Source organism: Orycteropus afer, unplaced genomic scaffold, assembly GCF_000298275.1.
Source record: "Orycteropus afer afer isolate SDZICR_OR568_19922 unplaced genomic scaffold, OryAfe1.0 scaffold00258, whole genome shotgun sequence".
Lineage (NCBI taxonomy): Eukaryota > Metazoa > Chordata > Mammalia > Tubulidentata > Orycteropodidae > Orycteropus > Orycteropus afer.
This window is the reverse complement of record NW_006921845.1, coordinates 1,216,562-1,236,240: the sequence shown is the minus strand read 5'-3', so window position 1 is coordinate 1,236,240 and position 19,679 is coordinate 1,216,562. Positions and strand designations below refer to the sequence as shown.

General features: G+C 41.1%; 1 protein-coding gene across 1 annotated transcript; it reads right to left on the bottom strand.

Annotated features, from left to right (window-relative positions):
* Positions 1-13,021: 13,021 nt before the first annotated feature.
* ZNF202 (zinc finger protein 202) lies at positions 13,022-18,168 on the bottom strand. Its single transcript, XM_007949938.2, has 6 exons — positions 17,767-18,168; positions 16,914-17,124; positions 16,267-16,355; positions 15,207-15,336; positions 14,559-14,678; positions 13,022-14,013 (listed from the first exon to the last, which is right to left on the bottom strand). The coding sequence occupies exons 1-6, from the start codon at positions 18,166-18,168 to the stop codon at positions 13,022-13,024; spliced, it is 1,944 nt and encodes a 647-aa protein (XP_007948129.1).
* Positions 18,169-19,679: the final 1,511 nt, after the last annotated feature.

Genomic DNA, 19,679 nt, shown 5'->3' with positions numbered 1-19,679 from the left:
TTATTGTTTGTACTATACTTTCTTCACTATACTTTAAGCCACTTAGCAGTAGAGATATTTTATCTCTTTTGTTTACTGCTATTTCCCTAACACCTTTAAATGGACGTGTTTCATAGTAGGTATTTATCAAACACTTGTTGAATGCAAGAAAGAAAATAAACTCATCATGTAGTTCAGAGACTGTATGTTGGAACAACTGGATTAGATGTACTCTATATGTTTTTCCAGCTCTGGTAGCGTAGTGCCTGAGGCACTTGACTGCTTACCAGAAGGCTGGGGGTTCAAACCCACCTGCCACTCCTCCGAAGGAAAGTTGGGCAATCTACTTCCATAGTGATACCTCCTCGGAAACCCAGGGAGGGGTCGCTATGAGTCGGGGCTGACTCCACGGCACATAACAACAACAACAACAATAATCTTTGATTCCATGACTGTGTGGCCTTTTCATTGATATGACCTCTGCTAAACTATAAAAGGGAGCTCTGGTAGTATAGTGCCTAAGGCACTTGACTGCTAAGCAGAAGGGCTGGCGATTCAAACCCACCAGCCACTCCTCAGAAGGAAGATGAGGCAATCTACTTCCATGGTGATACTGCCTCGGAAACCCAAGAAGGGGTCGCTATGAGTCAGATCTGACTCGATGGCATATAACAACAACAAACTATAAAAGTATTTTTATTAAGAAAATTCATCACAATTATTATTTATATAGAGCAACTATATATGCAACATATAATTTACAGTGCATTTATTCATATGTTGTTGTTAGGTGCCAACGAGCCGGTTCCTCCTCATCATGACCTTACTTATAACAGAATGACACACTGCCTGGCTCTGCATCATTCTCACATTCATTGCTATGCTTGAGCCCATTGTTGTATCTCCTGTGTCAATCCATCTCCTTGAGGCTTTTTCTCTTTTCGCTGACCCTCTACAGCTACCAAGCATGATATCCTTCTCCAGGGACTGGTCCCTCCTGATAGCAAAACCAGTTTGAGGGGCAAATTCCCACCATCCTCGCTTTTAAGGAGCATTCTGGATGTACTTATTCAAGACGGATTTATTTGTTTTTCTGGCAGTCCATAGTATATTCAATATCTTTTGCAAACACCAGTATTCAAATGTATCAATTCGTCTTTGGTCCTCCGTATTCATTGTTCAGCTTTTGCATGCATAGGATGTGATGGAAAATACCATGGCTTGGGTCAGGCACACCCTAGTCTTCAAAGTGACATCTTTGCTCTTTAACACTTTAAAAGGTCTTTTGTAGCTGGTTTGCCCAATGCAGTATGTAATTTGATTTCTTTATTGCTGATTCCATGGGTGCTGATTGTGGATCCAAGTAAAATGAAATTCTTGACAATTTCATTATTTTCTCAGTTTATAATGATGTTGCTTATCGATCCAATTGTGAGGATTTTTGTTTTAGGTTGAGATGTAATCCATATAGAGGACTATAGTATTTGATCTTTATCAGTAATGCTTCAAGTCCTCCTTGCTTTCAGCAAGCAAGATTGTCTCATTTGCATATCACAGGTTGTTAATGAGTCTTCCTCCAATCCTGATGCTACATTCTTCTTCATAGAGTCCAGCTTCTTGAATTATTTACTCTGCATACAGATTGAATAAGTACAGTGAAATGGTACAACCATGACACACTTTTCCTGATTTTAAACCAGGCAGTCTCCTTTTGCTCTGTTCAAACCACTGCCTCTTTGTCTATGCACAGGTTCCTCATGAGTGCAATTAAGTGTTCTGGAAGTCCCATTCTTCGTAATGTTATTCATAATTTGTTACGATCCTTATAGTTGAATGCCTTTGTATAGTCAATAAAACATAGGTAAACATCTTTTGGGTTCCAGCCAGGATCCATGTGACATCAGTAATGATAGCCCTTGTTCCACTTCCTCTTCTCAATGTGGCTTAAATTTTTGGCAGTTCTCTATCTATATACTGCTGAAATCATTTTTGAATTTTCTTCAGCAAAATTTTACTCATGTGTGATGTTACTGGTATGGTTCAATAATTTCCTCATTCTGTTGGATCACTTTTCTTTATAATGGACACAAGTATGGATCTCCTTCAGTCAGTTGGCCAGGTAGTTATCTTAAATTTCTTGGCAGAAATGAGTGAGCACTCTCAGTGTTGCATCTGTTTGTTGAAACAAATACTCAATGAGTATTCCATAAATTCCTAAAGTCTTGTTTTTAGCTGATGCCTTCAGTGTAGCTTGAACTTCTTCCTTCAATACCATTGATTCTTGATCATATACTATGTCCTCAAATGGCTGAACATCAACCAATTCCTTTTGGTATAGTGACCCTGGGTATTCCTTCCATCTTCCTTTGATACCTCCTGCATCATTCAGTATTTTGCCATTGTAATCCTTCAATATTGCAACTGGAGGACTGAGTTTTTCTTCAATTATTTTAGCTGGAGGAAGGCCGAGTGTGCTCTTCCCTTTTGATTTTCTAACTCCAGGTCTTTGCACGTTTCATTATAATAAATGACTTTGTCTTCTCAAGACGTCCTTTGAAATCTTCTGCTCATGTTTTTACCTCATCATTTCCCTCAATGGTTTAGCTACTCTGTGTTCAATAACAAGTTTCAGAGTATCTTTTGACATCAGTTTTGGTCTTTCTTCTCTGTCTTTTTACTGACCTTTTACTTTCTTCATGTGTGATGCCCTTGTTGTCAGTCCACAACTTGTCTTTCAAACTTATTTATTATACATACGTTTTGTTGCTCAGTTTAATAACAAAACTTTCTACAAGTAGTTATGTACAATTGCTTTCCTTATTTATATAGCAGTCTTCTCTATAAAGAAAATAACTTATTCTCCCTCTACCTGTACTTTTGCTAATGTAATCCCTCCACCTGTACTTTTGATCCTATCCTACTAAAGATGTAAGGAGCTCTGGTGATGTGGTGCCTAAGGCATTTGATTGCTAACCAGAAGGCTGGCAGTTCAAATCCACTAGTCACTCCTCAGAAAGAAGATGGGGCAATCTACTTCCATAAAGATACTGCCTTGGAAACCCAAGGAGGGGTCGTGATGAGTCAGATCCTACTCAACGGCAATGAGCTTGGTTTGGTTTTGGTATTAAAGATCTGACTCCTCATTTGTCCTCTTTTTGTATTGTTAGTCATTCCTCCCACTTGTTCCTTTTCTCCAGGTTATATATTTTGACAGTATGTATAAAAACACCTATTCTAGTGTCTGTAAAATGGCAGGAATTCAATAAATGTTACTTTCTCATGGGTTAAAACCTCCCTTTTTCTGAGAAAAGCTGACATCTTTCCTTGCCACTGCATTTCTCCAAGCTGCCATATTTTTCTCCTTCCCAAGCTTCTTACTAAACAGTTCCATGTTCCTAGACTCTTTCTCTATTCCCATTGCTCCTCTAAATTTTCCCCAAAATTTCATAATTGTTCCAATTATGAAATCAATCACTCTCTTTAATCCTTATCCATCTTGGTTTCTTTGGCATTTGACAACACTGACCACTTCCTCCTTCTAAAATTTTTTCAACACTTCTCTTTTTATTCTCTCCTCTCTAACAAAAAAACAAAACAAAACAAAAAACCCACCCCAAACCACACCCACTGCCATCAGGTCAATTCCAACTCATAGTGACCCCCATTGGCTTTCTGAGGCAGTAAATGTTAATGAAAATAGATTGCCCGATCTTTCTTTTGCAGAGTGGCTGGTGGGTTTGAACCACTAACTTTCTGGTTAGAAGTCAAATGCCTTAGGCACTAACAGGTTCTTCCTAAATTTTCTTTGGTGGAAGCTCCTCTGCCTCCACCAATTACTTCTTAAATGGTGGTAAAGTTCAAATTTGTCTTCAGTCAGTTTTTCCTTTCAATCTATACATTCTCCCTTTCTTTGTGCTATGTCATCTATACCCATGCCCTAAACTTACACCTATATTTTAGATTACTCCCAAATTGATATCTCCTTTCCAGATATTTCTTCACACAACAGATCTACTTCTACTTACTGAGTATATTTTCTTAGATGACTAAGAGTTGCTTCGCATTCAATATAACCCAAACTGAACTCAGTATCTTTCTCTCATACAATTTTCTTTCCCTCATGTTTCTAACATGAACAATAATGTCACTTATTACTCAGCTCTCCACAGTCCTTTGTGCATGTTGTGTTTTATTACCTTGGCATCCTCCTCTTTACTCCCCAGCCCGGGGTGCATCCTATTTTGTTGACTGAATTAATGAATAGACAACAAGAGTCCATTAGCATCCAGTAAACAGAAAAAAAAACCAAACTCACTGCCATCAAGTTGATTCTGACTCATAGCGACCCCCATTGGGTTTTCACGGTAGAAAATATTTACGGAAGTAGATTGCCTAGTCTGCCTTTGGCGGAGTGGTTGGTGGGTTTGAACCACCAACCTTCTGGTTAGTAGTCAAATGCCTTAGGCACTGTGCCACCAGAGAAAAGACTCAATAAATATTTGTTGAATGAGTGAGAAAATAAAATCCTTGCCAAGTGATAAATAAAGAGCAATCAAGTTTGCTCTTGATTTTCCTGTAAAGTGACCTGTGGCATTTGCATCACCCAATTGATCATTACTAAGAAAATGTTTGATCCCATATCCCTTAAGGAAAAACATAAACAAAATGCTTCATGTTTTTTATGTAGATGTGAGAACTAATTCTAGGAGACTTTTTTTTTTTAACCTTTCTTTAGATGGCCTTAGTAGATCCCCCCCCTTGAAAAACAAACAACAACAACAACAACAAAAAAAAACCCTTTAAATTCTTATTCCCAACTTCCCATCCAGTACTTAAATTATAGACTATATTTGTTTTCTTATGAGTATCGTTGAGTCACTCTGCCACAAAGAATTGGTTGATGTTCATTTCAGGAGATGGTATATGATCAAGAACCAATGGTATAGAAGGAAGAAGTTGAAGCTGCACTGAAGGAATTGGTGAAAAAGCTCCAGAAATTGACAGAATACCCAATGAGATGTTTCAACAAATGGATGATGTGCTGGAGTCACTCACTCATTTATGCCAAGAAATTAGGAAGATGGCTACCCGGCCAACTGACTGGAAGAGATCCATATTTGTACCCATTCCAAAGAAAGGTAATTGCATAGAATGTGGAAATTATTGAACAATATTAATATCACACTCAAGTAAAGTCTTACTGAAGATAATTCAAAAACAGTTTGTGTTAGACTGTTTTTGTTTCTAGAGAAACAAAAACCAGTAAATCTTATATATATATATATATATATATATAGAGAGAGAGAGAGAGAGAGAGAGAGAGAGAGAGAGAGGGAGGGAGAGAAATTTATCTTAGGAAAATGGCTCACACACTTATAGAAGCTGGCAAGTCCCAAGTTCCTGGATCAAATGTCAAGCTGGAGGCTTTTCCTGGCTCTTGCAACCACAGGGGCTGAGGAGCTCAAGGCTGGCAGGCATTACACTGGATGTTGACTCCAACAAATGACGAATCCAAGATCTCCAGGCTGAACGGTGGACTGTTCACTCACAGACAGTTGTAGGCAGCACAACAGAATCCCAATCCACAGAAGAATGTCTCTCTCCCCAGGATGCCCTTGGATATACTGGAAGCAGGCCACATCTTTAGGGAAACTCCCTTTCAACAGATTGGCCACTCAGAACATAGTCATCTGATCCCATCATGGGAGCAACCACACCACAACAGCTCAAATCACACAGAATTGTGGTCCAGCCAAGTTGACACACAGCTCCAAGTATCACACAGTTGCAGCAGTATATTGACAGAGAACTTCCAGAAATGCAAACTGGACTCAGATGAGGATGTGGAATGAGGAATATCATTGCTGATATCAGATGGATCTTGGCTGAAAGCAAAGAATACCAAAAAGATGTTTACTTGTGTTTTATTGACTGTGCAAAAGCATGATGACTGTGGGGCTCTGTGTTAGACTGGGTTCTCTAGAGAAACAAAAACCAGCAAAGCTTACATATATATATATATAGAGAGAGAGAGAGAGAGAGAAACTTATCTTAGGAAAATGGCTCACAAACGTATAGACGCTGGCAAGTCCAAAGTCCCTGGAGGAAACGTTGGGCTGGAGGCAGTCTTAGCTTCTGCAACCACAGGAGGCCAAGAAATTCAAGGCTGGCAGGCAGTAACCTGGTTGTTGACTCCAACGAAAGATGAATCTAATATCTCCAGGCCAAGTAGTGGGCTGCTCACTCACGGAAGGTTGTAGTCAGCACACCAGGGTCCCGATCCACAGAAGAATGTCTCTATTCCCAGGTGGTCCCTGGATATCCTGGAAGCAGGCCACACCCCTAGGGAAACTCCCCTTGGGCATATTGGCCACTCAGAACACAGTCATCCGATCCCATCATGGGAACAACCACACAGAACTGGGGTCCAGCCAAGTTGACACACAGCTCCAACTATCACAGGGTCATAACAAATTACAAATACCATTGCAAAGAATAGGAATTCCAGAACACTTGATTGTGCTCATCAGGAACCTATACCTAGACCAGGTGGCTGTCATTTGAACATAACAAGGGGATATTGCATGGTTTAAAAGCAGGAAGGGAGTGCATCAGGGTTGTGTGTCCTTTCACCATATATATATATTCAATCTGTATGCCAAGAAAATAATCTGAGAAACTGGACTATATGAAGAAGAATGTGGCACCAGGACTGGGGGAAGACTCATTAACAACCTACGATACGCAGATGACACAACTTTGCTTGCTGCAAGTGAGGGTGACTTGAAGCACTTACTGATGAAGATTAAAGACTACAGCCTGCAGTATGGATTACACCTCAATATGAAGAGAACAAAAATCCTCACAACTGGACCAATAAACAACATCACGATAAATGGAGAAAAGTTATCAAAGATTTCTTATTATTTGTTTCCACAATCAACACCAATGGAAGCAGCAGTCAAGACATCAGACGAGGTATTGCACTGGGAAAATCTGCTGGAAAAGACCTCTTTCAAGTGCTGAAGAGCAAAGATAATCTCCTTGAAGACTAAGGTGTGCCTAACCCAAGCCACGGTATTTTCAATGAGAAGAGTTGATGCTTTTCAGTTGTGGTGTTGGTGAAGAATATTGAAAGTACCATGGGCTGCCAGAAGAGCTAACAAATCTGTCCTCGAAGAAGTGCAGCCAGAATGCTCCTTGGAAGCAAGAAAGGCTTTGTCTTATCTACTTTGGTCATGTTGTCAGAAGGGACCATTCCCTGGAGAAGGATATCATGCTTGGTATGATAGTGGAGGGTCAACAAAAAAGGCAAGATGGATTGATGCAGTGGCTGCAATGATGGGCTCAGGTATAACAAGGATCATGATGCTGGCACAGGACTGTGCAGTGTTTTCTTCTGTTGTACATAGTGTCACTATGAGTTGGAGAAGACAGTGGCACCTAACAACAACAACAACATCCCTGCTATTGTAAAATGCATGCTTAATTTAATAATGTCCAAAGTTAACCAATATCTTATAGCTTTTGTCCTGAACAATTTTTGGTTTACCAATATTAAAACACTTAAATTCTGATCACCTCATTCCAACTTACATGCTAGTTTTTGTCTATTTTAGTAATTTATTCAAAGGGCCTTTCAGAATATCACATTAAAGGTAACTGAAAAAGTGGAGATCTTTCCCCTTTATTTGCTAGGACAATTTTCTGCTTTTACTGATGCTTTGGAGCTCAGGGTTAACTCTTCATTGTTGAGTGTATTCTTCCAGTTGCCCCAGAGGTCTTTGATCTTGGAATTGTCTCCTGTAAAGCTGATGGAGAGGTTCAGTAAATGAAGAAAAAAAGCACCAAGCAATTGTGGTAGTTCTCTTCCTGAAATCCTCTCTGACAAGAAGGCCCCTGGAATCTTCCAAGGGATTCAGATATGTGCACATAATGAAAGAAGGACAGATAAAAGAGCAAGAACAGTAGTTTCACAGCAAATCCTGAGAATTTGGAGTTTCAATTATTTTCCTATACAAATGACCTTTTTGAAGCATTGAATGCACAGAACATTAAGCTGAGATTTATACTCTATTTTTCCACTTCTAATTATTTATGAATTTATTTTTTTGATGTTGTTGAGAATATATACAGCAAAAAACACACCAATTAAAGTTTGTAACATGTACAATTCAGGGACATTGATTGCATTCTTCAAGTTTTGCAAGCGTTCTCATCCTCCTTTTCTGAGTTGTTCCTCCTCCATTAGTAAACTTACTGCACCCGAAGTTTCCTATCTAATCCTTCAAGTTAATGTTGTCAATTGCTCCCATATAGATAAATATTGAAAAAGCATAATCCTCAAGGCAGACATTCTTTACTAGTTAAGCTATTATTTGGTTTTAAGACCCCAGGGGATATTTTTGGTTTAAGGTTTTAAAATTATACTCTATTTAAATGAAAGTTTGGTTATTTTTCATCATTTTTTCTTCTCTATCAGGGTTGGGTCTTCTTGCTTCAGCTACTTACTACTAAACCTTCTACCAAACCAAAACCAAACTCACTGCCATTGAGTCGGCTCCAACTTATAGTGACCCCTCCTTGGGTTTCTGATGTGGTATTACTATGGAAGTAGATTGCCCAACATTCCTTCCAAGGAGTGGCTGGTGGGTTTGAACTACCAGCCTTCTGGTTAGCAGTCTAATGTCTTAGGCACTGTAGTTAGGTCCTTAGCTCCCAGTCTCTCAAAATCATTGTTTTCCTTTACAGATTACCAAATAATCTAGTCTCTGCTTATAGGCTTTTTAAAGAATTTCATCTTCCTCCTTCTATGTGAAACCTGCATACTGGATGTGTATGAGTGAACACACGCAAAAAAAAAAAAAAAAAATTGCATATTAAGGAATAGCCTTATTTTTGCTGCTCTGGCAAACAGTGTTTTATTAAAGATAATTTACAGAGGTTGATGTCAAAAATGAGATGCATCTCAGAACTTCCCAAAGGAGGAACTACATTATTCCACTCCCAGGGAGAAGTGCTCAAGTTTAAGGACATTGTATCCATAACTTTGCCAAAATATAGGTTAGAGGGCATATGGATATGGCCTTACTTTTTAGCAACCTTTTTTTTTCCCTCACGTAAATTGGATCGATGGATTGATTAGTCAACACTACTACAAATATAAGTAGATAGAAAAAAAAAATTATATACTTTTCTCCAGAACAAAAACCCTGTTGCCATAGAGTCAATTCTGACTCATAAAGACCCTATGAAAGACTAGAACTGCCACACCATAATTTCCAAGGCTGTAATCTTTATGGAAGCAGACTGCCACATATTTCTCCCACAGAGCAGAGAAGTTCAAATCGCTGACCTTTTTGTCAGTAGCTTAGCACCTAACTATTACACCACCAGAGCTCCTTATACTTTTCTCAGGGAGAATATTATTGTGGCTGGAAGAAATACTTTGGTCAACTGAGGGAGAAGCTAGAGGTAAAACAAACTAAAAAGTATTGAAATAGAAGGACATCACATTAATCTTCATTGCATGTTATCATTTAGTATTTCACAGATCAGCTTTGGTTACACACAACCATCATGAGGCTCAATTAACTCCTTTGTGTTGCTGTCCTTCCAGGAGCTTGATGAGTCAAAGATTTTTTTTTATTTCCTTTGAATCCACTAGGATGATCTGGAGGCTGCTGCCCTGACCTGCCAGTGTGGAGCAAATGGTCTCCACCAACTCTGTAGGACTTGCTGGAGCATTTTCTTGCTCACTATTCTGGTGCTTGGCTCTGGTGGCATAGTGCCTAAGGCATTTGACTGCTAACCAGAAGGTTGGTGGTTCAAATCCACCAGCCACTCAGTGGAAGGAAGCCTGGGCAATCTACTTTGGTAAAGATTTACTGCTTATGAAACCCAATGGGGGCTTCTATGAGTCGTAATTGACTCTATGACAGGTTTTTTTTTTTTGGTATTCTGCTACTTAGCAGAATGAAAGCATTCTTTTGTCAGATCCACCACTTGAGTTGGAATTTGGACAAAGAGGCAACGTTTTTAAGCCTGCTTTGGTTCTAATATTTTGATATTAATCCAACTTTAGAAATTCTCCAAGGAGTTCATTCTACTTCACTGTTCTGCTCTGGAGTTTGAGGTCTCCATCTCAGATAATAAAAACTGTATTTTGCCTTGATCTACTTATTGTCTTTGCATATTTTTCTTAGGACTTTATAAGGAGAAGTTGAATATTGCCTGTGAATTCCTTTATTGCCTGGCCAAATACCAGTTATTGAGTACCTTTATCAACACATCATATCTAATAACCTAGGAATGCTGTCAATTAATTTAGTAGACTACTCTCTCTCTGGGAGCACAGTGCCTAAGGCACTTGACTGGCAACCAGAAGGCTGATGGTTCATATCCAGCAGCCACTCCTCGGAAGGAAGGTTGGGTAATCTATTTCCACAGTAATACTGTCTCAGAAACCCAAGGAGGGGTCGTTATGAGTTGGGTCCGTCTCGATGGCACATAACAACCTCTAGAAATATACAAAGTGTTGCTGTGATTGTGATTCATGGCAACCCCGTGTGTCAGGGTCAAACTGTGCTCCATAGATTTTTAATGGCTGATTTTTCAGATTTGTCAGGTTTTCCTTGAAAAGTACTGCTTGGTGGACTTGAACTCCCAATCTTTTGGTTAGTAACTGAGTGCGTTTATTATGTGCAGTACCCAGGGAACCCTAGACTACTACTGAGCTTCCTCTAAGTATCTTTAAAAAATCCTGCTGTCTTTATCCTCAGAAATATGGGCATCTTGTGCTCCAGTCTCACCTCCCCATGGTAGCTGTACTTCTTTTTACCCATTCTAGGTTGCTTTATTGCTCCTGCTGCTGCAAACCATGGTCCCGTGTACAGAATTGGTGGATAGCATCTCTTTCCAGGAACTTCTGAAAATATGGCAATTTACAAGCCAGTGACTTAGTGCCAGCATATGAAACTTAGGGCATTCAGTTCCTCTAGAGATTTTGCTTACTGCCATAATGCAGGCAAATCAGACTACAGTCAACTTGTTCTGCGCACCTCTAGTATTTTAATAGCTTCCATAAATGGTTAAGTATGAACTAGGAGACACTATCTTTTGAGGCTGTGACATTTCACTCAGGACAAACTGTGCTTAATCCCTAAATCTATGGTTGAGACATACCAACATATTACGATAGTCTCTTCTGCAAACTCCAGGCTCAGATGTTACCTCAGGTTGCATACATTCCACCCATGGCTCTGCTTACAATCCTAAACTTTTTCTATCCTCATGGATACTACTGTGTACTCCCTGGTCTTTGGGAATATAGACGAACTTTGGAAGCATAAGGAACCTATGGCCCTAGAAAGTGAATTAAGTAAAAGGGTTGAGTCCCAGAAACCAGGGCTATTTGGCTGCAAGTGTTCCTTTTATTTATTTCCAGGATGACAATGGGGAACTGGTATTAAAACCAAGCCAATTAATCAGAATATTACTGAAAACGTTTTAATTTCCTTGAGCTGTTAAGGCTGGTGTCTTATTAACACTGCCGCCTCCCCCCCAAATCTTCCTCTGGTGCACACATGCACAGAATACACAGCGTAGTAGAGAACAAACCAGGCACAGAAAACAGTCTCTTTTCTCATGCTTTAATCTCATATTCTGCACTCCATTTATGGAGGACAGTCTCTCCAGTCCTTGCCATGACCACCATCAGAACAGGTGAGGTTCATCATAATTATTTGGCTTCACCTCCATGGTAACCTCTATCAGACAGATCCTTGGGTCACCAGACTATTTAGTTCTTAATTACATGAAAATGAAATCCCATAAAAAAAAAAAGCAACCACTACAAATACATGTCAGCCATTTACTCCTAGTATATTCTACAGGTCTCAGGTGCTGAGGTTTGTAACATTCCCTGGTATCAGAGAACTGAGGCAGGATAATGGGCATTGGATGTCACAATCATCTCCATGGCCCTGGCCAGCAGCAACAGGTTTTTCTTAACTTTTCATAGTTTGAGCTCATATATTCTCATTTTTTTTTCTCCCCCATGTAAATGAGGTGGCCTAGTCAATCATGATTCTAGTGCCTTTATAAGCTGACACTGTCCCCCAAACACCGATAAAACTCATGTGAAAGGTGGTAGGAGTGGAGTGAGTGAACTTGTGCATGTGTCGGAATGTAAATAACTTCATGATTTAATTATGCTTCACTGACATCCTTAGCACCTTAATGTTACTTCTCACTTGTAATAGAAGTGCAGGGACAAAATCAAGACATTGCTAGAATAGTGAGGAGGCAAAAAGCTTAAGAGTAGTCTAAGGGGCAAAAAAACCAACACAAGAGACAGAGGATGCTTGCTGACTAGGTCCTCCTTTCTAGCAGTGATTGGCCAGCAACCATTTTGACAGTGGGGCAGGGAACAGGCTGAAGAGGTCCATAAGCAGCAGCCTTGAGACTTTTACCCATCAAACCCCTCTCCCATTTTCCCCAGCATCAAAGGAAAAGTGCATGGTGAGCAAGTGAATCAGACAGGGATTTGGACAGTTATCCTGTGAATGTGCAGCAGAGTCATCAGGACCCAGACCACCTGTCTTGAGTTCAGGGCTATGTGCTTTTTAACATGTGAGGCCTGTAAGGACAGACACCTAAGGCTGGTCCCTTACCAAACCTAAGGGGTTGTCCTCAGCCACTTTAAATCTGAGGTTGTCAAGTAGTCTTTAGGGTGTGTAACAGCCTATTTTTTTTTTTTTTTTTGTAAAACAGCTACAACCTCTTAAGTCTTCTAATTCTCCTACCCTGTACCCATGAGGTAGAGGCAAAACACTCCAGTCAAGGAAAAGCCTCAACTCAGATTGTACTCTGGGCAAAATACATCCTCAAGGTGTAGAAGAAGTTGAGATGCTCTGCCTGGGATTTTTATTTAGTTGTGGGAAGAACTCCCTAGACAAGGTCTCCCAGGCTGACAAGAGGGCTTTTTGTAGCCCATCCATATGTAAGAGCTGACTGTAGATCTCCTCACACAGGAGCCTAGCTAGGGGGTCTTTTCTGAATGGGTCCTTTGATGCCTAATTAAGTGATATCCTCTGCTGAAGCTTTTTCCACAGGTAGGGCATGTGAATGGTTTCTCGCCAGTGTGTGTTCTCTGGTGCCTGATGAGGTGGTCCCTCCGACTAAAGCTTTTCCCACATTCACTGCATCGGCAGGGCCTCACTGATGCATGTCCTCTCAGGTGTTTGGCAAAGGCTGCACTGTGGTTGAAGCACCGCCCACACTCATTACAGAGATAGAGCTCTTCAGTTGCATGTGTTTTCCGGTGTGCCAGATACCGCCTGTGGTCATTAAAGTCCTCTCCACACTCTCCACACAAGTAGGGTTTGCCTCCCAGGTGGATCCTTTGGTGTGTTGTTAGCACAGACTTCTGGCTGAAGCTTTTGCCACAAATAGTACAGAAGAAGGGTTTCTCTCCTGTATGTGTCCTCTGATGCCTGACAAGGTCTGAGGTCCAGCGGAAGTGTTTCCCACAATCATCACATCTATATGGTTTCTCAGCAGGTGTTCTCTCAGCCCGGATCAGAGTGGAGGTCTCATCAACATTCTTCCGGTTTAGGGGAAATTTATAAGAGGTGCCCATCTTATGAACCTTTTGGTGCCTGGCAAGATGTGAGCTCCGTGTGTAACTTTTCCCACACTCCATACATTTATAAGGTTTTTCTCCTGTATGAGTCCTCAAATGTCTAATAAGATGGGAGTTACAAGTGAAGCTTTTTCCACAGACAGGACAGTCATGATGTCTCCCTAACAGGGGGTGGAGAGGCATAGTTTCCTGAAGATTTGTGAAACTATTAACTTGAGAAATATTTGTATCACATCTTCTCTCATTAAGTCTATCTGGATTATCCTCAAAGACTATTTCCCAATCAGGAGTCTGGTGAATTTCTCCATCTCCCAAAATAGACCTGTGAAGAACCTCCAAACTCAGATCTTCTTGCTCAAGATACTCTTCTTCATCTTCACTCTGATCTCCTGCAGAGAGGGGAAAAGTGGAAATTAAAGAGGTAGTGATCCCTTCCATACAATGGAGGAAATGTTTAAAAAGGGTTTGGGAAGGCAAGACAATATAGAGAGAAACTGTATTTCATAACAGTAGAGGTTGGGAAAAAAGGAAATAATCAAGTCAACTGAATGCCTGTTAGGTGCCAGGCACCTTCTTTTGTTATTTCATGCCATCAACAAGCCTTAGTATGGGCAAATATTACTATCCTCATTTCATAAATGAGGTGACCAAGGATCATGGGATTAAGTGAACTGCTTAGTAAAACCACAGAGCTTCAGTTCTAAAAGTTTGCTTTTCCCACACACATCATCTCATAGTACATGTCCCTGAAATAAATGATGGAGGAGATGAACTAGAGAAAAAAAGATAAAAGAAGAATCATTTGGCCTTCAGAGGGAGATAGCACAATGGCTGACATGCCAGAAGAACCAATGAGAGGGGTACCTACAGGGAGAGCACTGACTAGAACAACTGCCCACTCAGGGTGGGTGAGATCCCCTTTGCCATTCCTCACCTGTGTAGGTAAAACTCAGGATTTCTGTCTCTTGAGGCTCTTGAGGCTCTTGGATATCTGGGACCCAAGACTCTTCCTCTCTAACCTGGGAGATCTCATCTAGTCTGGGGATTGGAAATGCTGCTCAAGAGAGGGAAAACAGGACATCAAGACTGGTTCAACAGGTCCCTGTGTCTGGAGCAGATCCTTTTTGTTTTTGTTAGAGCAAAATATACACCCAGGTTAGTCAATCAAATCTTCAGTCCTTTTAGATTGAACACCCCTAGCCAAGTACTGCCTATTACTTACTTTTTTTATTTAAGTATTTTCACCTTCAACTCAATAATTATTCTAAAAGTGTTACCCTCTTTTCCCACATTCCAGTATACTACTTCTAAATTCTAGCCCTGATTGTTTAAAACTCATGTTTACTTCAAACATTTCTATACTAAAGCTGTAATACTATAGCTTTATTTTATTAGAATCGTTCAAGCATTTTCTCTCCCCTTTAACTTGGAAGGGTATCCTCATCTTAGGTAATCCCTCAATATCACTGAGGCAGGCACAGTGAAGTTGATTGCATACATTCTAAGATTTAAGACCTTCAAAATCACCAATGGGGAGAACATCTGTGCTCAAAACACTCTAGAAACACCTGAAGTTCCTTACATAGAGAGACAACAATTCCACAATCTTCTTCCAAGACGTATTCTCCATAGAATTCTTTCTGTGTTGGATCCAGATCACTCCACTGGTCCTGGGAGAAGCACACAGCCACATCTTTGAAAGTTACCAGTCCCTGAAACAACACAAGGCTTTAAAACCAGTTGCTTCCTGTAATCTCCTATTTTGTTCCTGGAACAAAAGTTTTAAGTAAAGGCAAAAGGTACCCAGGAATCTAAAGAATCTCAAATGGACCAAGTGGCTCTCTTTCAGAAAATCTTTATTATCTTCTGTTGCTATTTCCCAACTTTCTTCCTCTGGATTGGCCCTACTCCTGTCTCCTGCAACCCTACTGCTTTCCCTCTGAACTGGTCTATGTTGTCCTTTATTTTTTAAAACACAAGAAGAGTTTTAAAAGTCATCATTCACCTCCTTGTTTGATGTTTTCATGGTACCTACATTTCTTCAAAAAAACAAATGCATCTTTTCTAGGACATTTTCCCCAATTGACCCTATCCAATCACTCTTACCATTTACAGTCTACATGGCATAAACATGAACTTTTTATTCAGCTACATGATAATCTGTGAACAAGGAGAACTTTTCTCATTCTTTCCTCCAGCCACATAGCTTAGTGTCTGGACTCTGCAAAGAACGCCAGGGGCTGAATGAATGTAGACCAACGGAGGAAGAACAAACCACCATACAATTTCATAAATGTCTTCTGTAGTCAGTCATTCTTATAAATGACCATCAAATTTATTCTTTTAAAAAAATGCTAATTCAGTAATTTCAAAGTTGTACTGAAGCAGCACAAAATAATCTTTTCATTAGTCTTTCTGGTCAGTGGCAAATAAAGAAGCTTTGAAGGCTGCAGAGCCAATAAGGCTATTATAATTCATCTCATAGGATATACTTCCTCCTCTCCCTTCCAGACACCTGCAGAACTGAGAATCTAAACTGCTAAAAGAGTGCAAATCTGCATCCTACCTTGTTTAGCATACGCCTAAAGCCACATGTTTTTTCAAGTATCTTCTCTGTGGGACAGAGGAAAACAAGGGCACACCTGTGATAGAGCAGTGAGAAGGGCCACCATCTCTGGGTCTCCAGTGTTCCTGTCTTCAGGAAGGTCTAGGTCCTGCAGCACTGGAGACTCTAATATAAACAAACATGGAGATCAGCAATATGCAGCACATCCCAGTAACTAAGTATTTTTCATCACCTTTGCTGGGAGGTAGCATTAACTTCTATTATAGGACTAAAAAATTTGGCCTAAGGGTAGCTTAAAAACCAAAACCCACTGTTGCTGAGTTGATTCTAACTCACAGCAACCCTGTAGGGCAAAGTAGAATTGCACCATAGGGTTTCCAAGGCTGTAAATCTTTACGGAGATAGACTGCTTCATCTTTCTCCTGGAGAGCGGCTGGTGGGTTCAAAGCATCAACTTTTTGGTTAACAGCATGATACTTTAACCACAATGCCACCAGAGCTCCATCATTCCAAACCCAATCACCTATAGCAGAATGCCAAAGAATAACCAAGAATATCACTGCCTAAGCTTGGCCCTGTTTATGGGAAACTTTAGCAGGTACTGTGTCTCCTCCCAACACTTGGATTCTGTAATTTACTCTCATTACAACCTACCCAACTTCCTTTGGCACAGAACTATCTGCCCTCCCTCAAAACAGCCCTCTTTTGGCTGAGGCTTCCCACCGCTCTCCTGCAGGAGGTGGAATTCCTCTTCAGGGCCTGAGCTCTGTTCTTCTGATGCCCCTAAATCTGGACTCTGTGTGATCTCCTCATGGGATTCTTTGGGTGTCGCAGTCTGTACAGCATCCTGTAGCTCACTTGGTGACTCAGGCTCTGCTTCTAGATGCACTGACTCTTCTGACAGGACTTCCTGGCCATGAACATGGACGGTCACCTGGGAATAATTCCAACATCCAGTCACCACGGCATGTGGGGTAAGTCTTGGCTGTCATCAGGATTTATTTTAGAAGGAGTGTCTACAGAAAAACTCCTGAAGGCACATAGATGAGGAAGAGGAACTCTAGTTCCCTGTGGCATGCAAAGAGGAGGTGAAGGTTGTCCTCACCAAAACAAGGTAGGGGACATGCAGATACGCCATTACTTTCTCACTTCCCTCAACCTCTGCCTCTAGTTACCCTCCCATTTCCACCTACAGCTTTCCTTGTTGTTTGCTTCCATACCTTACCATCCTGGAAGGAGAATCAGAGCCTGAGGTCTGTGAAAACCCAAGGAATCTTTTCCCTACCAACCAGAGGTTCAATATCCAAAGAGAGAAAACCAAAGGCATGACCTTTTGGTGGCTAAGGCCATTCAGATGGGCTCTAGACAGATGGTTCAAAAACTAGAAAGTCACACACACACAGGCATACACACATCCCTGCCCCATGGGGTTCATGGATCTAAGTATAACCCACACGCAGAGCCAATTACATCTAAAAGGTGACTTATTGGGGCCTTGTAAGCCCTATGCCCAAATCTAGCTTTCCAGCAAATAGGCCCCCTCCACATCACACAGATCAGGACTCCCCCTCCTCACCCACCGCCTTGGTCTCCTGGGCTGTTTCTGCAAACCCTCCACCAGCGTCACTGCCTCCTCTCCACTTTCTGGCCGTTGTCCCCGCACCCAGCTCTGTAGTTCTCCAGGCAAGACGGTGAGGAACTGTTCCAGCACAAGCAGCTCGAGAATCTGTTCCTTTGTCCGCCTCTCTGGCCTCAGCCACTGATGACAAAGCTCCCGGAGTCGAATGAGAGCTTCACGAGGGCTTGCCGCTTCCTGGTAGCGAAATCGTCTAAAGTTCTGGTGTGAGGTCTCAAGTACAGGGTCGTCCCTCTGTAAGACGGACTCTGGCCGACAGCTGACATCATCTTCCAATTTCACCATCAGAATTCCCTCTTCTTCCCAAAGGTCCTGGTCCTCTGATTCTAAGGCTGCAGCCATTTTCTGGCTCTTGGCTGATTTCACACCATCTAGAGCTCACACTGTCAGCACCTATGATACCTCAGGTTGGGCACCTCAAGGAGATTTTCCCAAGGGACCTGGGGTAGAGATTTAAAGATAAATATCAGGATAAGCATGCAATTCTACACAGAGTTAGGAGTTCTTCAGTTCAATCATATCCTTTATATATACTTCCTCAAACTACTAAATCCCCTTTTCCCCATCCATTTGTTGTAAACATATCTAGTTGGGACAGGGTAATTTGTTCCTGAAGGTATGTTCTCCTGCCTTTTGCTGAGTAGGCTACATGCCCCACAGAAAACTGCATTTCTACTTCATGAAACCTGTGCACCTAGAAGGAAAATGACTAAGAGAAAGAACTCTCATAATGAACTGATAAAAAACTGTGATAATGTCCATGGTCTATTTTATGTATCTGGTAGCATAGTGCCTAAGGCACTTGACTGCTAACTAGAAGGCTGGCAGTTCAAACCTACCAGCCACTCCTCGGAAGGAAGGTTGGGCAATCTAATTCCGTAGTGATACTACTGCCTTGGAAACCCAAAGAGGGGTTGCTATGAGTCGGGTCCGACTCAATGGCACGTAACAACAACATATATATTAGCATATATAATGTAAGAAAAGACAGGTCAACAGGTTGTGAAACAGATAAAGGAGGGTGTATTTTACAGTGAATCACAGTATTATTCTGTGAAGTGGGAACTCTGACATTTGAGGGGTAGATTATACGAGAGTAGGCATCCTTCCGTGTATTAAGACATCTTTAATATAGGATGATCCAGTCCTTCTAACACAAATGTTCAATTCTAAATTTAGAAGCCTCAGTCCCAAGCCCCCTCACCCCCCCATCCCTGCCAGAATCCTCTCCTGGCTGAGATTATCACTTGTTAAGTAAATATCCAATTTTGTAATCTTTGGATTCAACTCTGATTCTTCCCCATTGCTCACAGCTCATTATGCCATTTTATCTGATCTGTTTCCTCTTCTTCCTTCTCATTGACTGCTTTAGCTTGAGCCCTATCATCTCTTACCTGGACTCCTGCCATAGCTTCTTAACTGAGATCCTGATAGTACTTAACTGTGAGCAACAGAATTGCCTATGGAGCTTTTGTAAAACACAGTATTTAAACATCCTCCTTTCTGACGTTTGGATTCAGTCAACCTGAACAACTTCATCTTTAGAACTGCTTTATGTTTTCTGATGTGATCATATGGAAGGTTGAGAATGGGATCTTGTTAAAATGTAGAATCTGATTCAGCATATCTGAAGTGGAAAGGCAAATTCCAGCAGGGGGTCAACCTGGAATGAGCTGGTAAGAAGCCCTGCCTTAGACATAGTTGGAAATTGCCTAAGTGCTCCCACAGCAATCATCTTTATCATAGCACCTGCCAAATTACATTGTTGTTGTTGTTGTTGTTATGTGCCGTCGAGTCGGCCCCGACTCATAGCGACCCCTCCTTGGGTTTCCGAGGCAGTATCACTACGGAAG

Excerpts from the sequence above, each read along its gene's own strand:
- ZNF202 (XM_007949938.2), bottom strand. The coding sequence starts at position 18,168 with ATGGCTGCAGCCTTAGAATCAGAGGACCAGGACCTTTGGGAAGAAGAG. Across the intron at positions 17,125-17,766 it reads CCAGGAGACCAAGGCGGTGG|GTGACCGTCCATGTTCATGG; the intron begins GTGAGGAGGGGG and ends AATTATTCCCAG. Across the intron at positions 15,337-16,266 it reads TTCTCACTGCTCTATCACAG|GGACTGGTAACTTTCAAAGA; the intron begins GTGTGCCCTTGT and ends GTGTTGTTTCAG.